Source organism: Amphimedon queenslandica, unplaced genomic scaffold (assembly GCF_000090795.2).
Source record: "Amphimedon queenslandica unplaced genomic scaffold, v1.1 AMPQUscaffold_13222, whole genome shotgun sequence".
NCBI lineage: Eukaryota > Metazoa > Porifera > Demospongiae > Haplosclerida > Niphatidae > Amphimedon > Amphimedon queenslandica.
The window spans coordinates 106,235-110,409 of NW_003546542.1; the positions used below are offsets into that span (position 1 = coordinate 106,235).

Here is a 4,175-nt window from a genome sequence, read left to right on the forward strand (position 1 = left end):
ATAGCCATGAATGTACCAGTCCTACCTACACCAGCACTAACAAAACAATAAATAAATAAACACATTATGTATAAATTATAATATAAATACCTGCAGTGTACTAGCATTGGTCCTTTGGTAGGTTTGTATTCATTCTTAATTCTACGGTGAAACTGAAGTATTGATGTTGCATATTCAGGTACTCCATGATCAGGCCATGATGTGAAATGATATTGTGTGATCATCAATGGAGGTTGATCTGAACCCAATAACTATAAAATTTTAGTTGTAATTTTGTGTATTTTGTTCATTCTCTTACTGTCAAGTGTATTTTTCTAATGATGTATTCTGTTAGTACTTGCTCATCACTTAATGTTACACTGAATGGTCCATAATCCTTTGTATCTGAATCAGGCCAATACTGCTGACACTTCACTTTTCCTTCCTCCTTCACATTAGTAACCATTACAATAACAGGTGGCCTCTCCTGCCAAACTAGACACCAAAAATCAACAACTGTTTTTGATACTGGCCCTATAAAATATTAACATGTTAGATGATAAATTTTAGTATAGAAAAGTCTAGTATCATTATCAATAAAATAACTATTAGTAGACTTGATCAATTTATTGCTTGTAGCATAGTATTACCTTGTGTTGCAATGTATTGATATTCATCAGAATATCCCTAATAGAAATAATTATCCACTCTTGCTAATAGGTAAACATAAATATTTTTATTTATTCATTTATGTATAGACACAAGTGCCACAAAAGCAACAACAGACTTACATCAACATAGCATGCATTAATGTATCCATTTGGACAATCCTTATGGCCTGATATTGGTCTTAGTATAATACGATTGTCATCATCTAAAAATAACAAAAACACATTTAAAGCAGTGGGAAGAATAAATGAAGTTTAATGGCACATAATAGACTGCATGGCAAGCTGTCAGCAATACAAACTATGTAGAGATAAGATATGTTTCTAAGAATAGCATTGCACTGCAACAGAACTAATGTACTGTATTAGTATTAGAGCATTAACTTACAGACTACAATGTTTGCAAAACGATTTAACAGTTTATTGCTTGGAGTAAGACCAACTGTCGCTGTGTGGTCACTTTCACCACTGTCTAACATCTATTTAAAAAGATAACATAAGAGGCAATGAGAGTGAATGAGAATACAATTACTTCTTACCATAAATTGATTTTTAAACCCTTCATTCCCTTTAACATGTCCATTAGCAACAAATTCTCCAAATTGTCCAACAGGTATTAAGTTTTTACCATTTTTAACAGTCGAAGCAGCACCATTTGGCATTCTAGCCCCTTCCACTGCAACTGTGAGTACAACTTGTTGACTAACTGTTCCAGCATCATTATTAGCAACAAAACGATATGCTCCTTTATGTTTCTCCTCAACACTCACTAGCAATAGACTACCATCTCCTCTCAGCTCATGAGCATAATCCTCAGTCACTGGGTCTCCATTATGATACCAATTAAAACACAACTTTGTTGTTTCATTAACTTTAACTTTCAAAAGAACCTCACGTCCTTCCTCAGTTGTCACATCATTAGGAAACTCTTCTATCACTGGCAGTATAGGCTCCTTTACAGTACTGTAGGTTGCCTCTTGAATTCTTTCTACTGCAATAAGAAAACAAAATAATAATAAGTTGTTCATGCTGCATAATAAATACAATAATTGCTGAGATACATTTTAATAGCTGATCACAAAATTCAATGACACCTACATCCAATTTCTTCATATCCTCCATTATTATTATTAGACGTACTGTAAAGTGTTAAGTTTTGTTCAGCAATTGGTTTATTTTTTGAATTGACTATGTCATAATCATTTTTAAATCTTTTCTTCCTGTTATGTAGTAAATATTCATTGCACACAATTTAACACTTACTTTAATACAACTACAATGATAATTACAATTATTATGACTATCAGTAGTAATGATACAATAGCTCCAACTGCAATGAAAACAATAGTCATTGAGCCTCCGTTAGTAGTAGCAGGTATAACAGGAGTGGAAGTACCTATTCATTTAGTAATATATCACATTATAATTAAACCATTAAATCACTTGACCAAAAGTTGTAGCCATACTTGACATACAGATAATTGAAGTACTTGTAGTGTGGTTGCCATGTAACTGATGTATGACAAGTGACTTACCTGACATTTGAATCAGTGTTGATATCATTGCAGTCCTTGATACTAGAGTAGGAGTTAGAGCGACACCTAAACAATTTATATAATAAAGTTATATTTGACTTTGATATACCTGGTGGTATTGGTTGAGTCCTCTCTCCTTCATAAATGATTCCATTAACAATAAATGATGTAGATATAGAGAACAAGTAGTTCAGATTAGGATCTAATCCTCCTATTAGACCTTCAGTAGTATCACCTGGGAATACTCTCATTCCTGTCTCTACTTGTCTCTTCTTTCTTGAGGAGCTACTGGTTGACTCATAATAGACAGTATAATAACTAGCTCTAGAAACAAAACCCCACACAGCCCTCACCGCTGTAGAATTGAGCTTTGTAATAGAAAAGGTTTCAATGACAGCTAAAAATTTTAAAACATTGTGATCATAGTTTTCTCAGTAATATCTTACGTATTTCAATAGTAGTGTATTCTCTATCAGTCCATTCTCCTGGTCCAATACTAGTATATGCTCTCACTCCAATAGTATAACTAGTATTAGGTATCAATCCTGCTATATTGTAATAAGTGTTAGTAGTGTTAGTTATATTGTATGGACCAGTACTGGTAGACTCTCTATATTTTATCTCATATACTGTAATGATACCATTAGGTACTGTAGGAATTTTCCATACAATATTAATTGCATCTGGGTTTTTTCCATATCTTAGATCAGATATCACACCAGGAACTGTGTTAAGATCATGTTAAACTGATCAATATCTCATTGACTTACTTGATTCATCAGTTAATTGTATTTCTTGTCTAGCTGGTCCATTCATATTATAATTATAAGGTATTATACTCACAGTATAGTTAGTATATGGTATTAATCCTGTGAGATTATACATTCTGTTGTCTCCTCCAGTGATATTAATAGTATAACTAGTGTTTGAAGTGATGTTAGTGTATGTGAGGTAGAATCCAGTGATTGGTCCATTCCTTCCATTGCAAGGTGCTTCATCCCATGAGACAGTCATTGACACTGACTCTACTGACGAGAATATAATATCATCCACTGGTGCAGTAGGGGCTATAATAGAAGAAAATAAAATTTTAAGATAATAGATTTTACCAGATGAAAGTGTAGTAACTGGATGATCAGGATTCAAAAAAGCTATCTCAGCTCCATATATTCCAATAAGACTGAAGCCACATTGACTGTAAGGAGGTATACCAGTTGAAGTATGTGGTGATGAAACTGATGCATTGGTAGTACTAATGATTGATGATTCACATACTCTTCTACATCTCCTATTAATATTATAACTAGTTGGTACTACAGGAGTTGGTGGACTCCATGTTAATGTAAGGCAAGTACTTGTAACTAGTGTAACCATTAAATAATTAACAACTGGATCACCTATAATATAAAATTAATGCTATTTTCATTTCATTAATAACTTACTAATTGTTAACAGAACTGAAGCATTACCACTAGGTAGAGAAACTGATCCATAAGATACTACATGAAAAGTGTATGTACTCCCAAGAATCAATCCTGATGTTATATTGATTGTTGTTAAACTAGTGTTGAATACACTAACAGGAGTATTACTAGACAGTTGATAGTAGACCTCATAACCAGTAGCTCCTGATACAGTAGACCAGGAGAGTCTTACATGAGCTAAACCAGTACTTAATCTTGTAGCATTTAAACTAGTTGAAGTATCAGATACTAAAGATAAAAGCATAAGAATTAATAATTAATAATGATACAAACCTGATAAACTCAAAAATGCAGCACTATTTAATGCCTGGACACCTCCAATAACACCATTATTGCCATCAGTTACTCTGTCATTATATACAGTACACTGATAGTTACCAGCTTCTCTCAGTCTCACTGTTACTGTCACTCTTGTAACAGATCCTGATCCATTCACTATCACACGAGACAGTTCAGTAGATATTCCATTCCCATTCACTGAACAAAGGACAGTAGTAGGAGGACCATCA

The 4,175-nt window shown here is 33.4% G+C and overlaps 1 protein-coding gene across 1 annotated transcript in view; it reads right to left on the bottom strand.

The window, feature by feature from the left end:
• Window positions 1–2: 2 nt before the first annotated feature.
• Window positions 3–4,175, bottom strand: part of LOC109584309 (receptor-type tyrosine-protein phosphatase alpha-like) — a gene marked incomplete at its 3' end in the record, with an annotated part of 8,607 nt that continues 4,434 nt past the window's right edge. The window contains exons 5-10 of the mRNA XM_019999997.1: window positions 1,036–1,126; window positions 771–853; window positions 630–666; window positions 299–513; window positions 91–251; window positions 3–36 (exon numbers count right to left, since the gene is read on the bottom strand). Coding sequence (XP_019855556.1) covers window positions 3–36; window positions 91–251; window positions 299–513; window positions 630–666; window positions 771–853; window positions 1,036–1,126 — 621 coding nt within the window. The remainder of the gene's footprint in view (window positions 37–90; window positions 252–298; window positions 514–629; window positions 667–770; window positions 854–1,035; window positions 1,127–4,175) is intronic.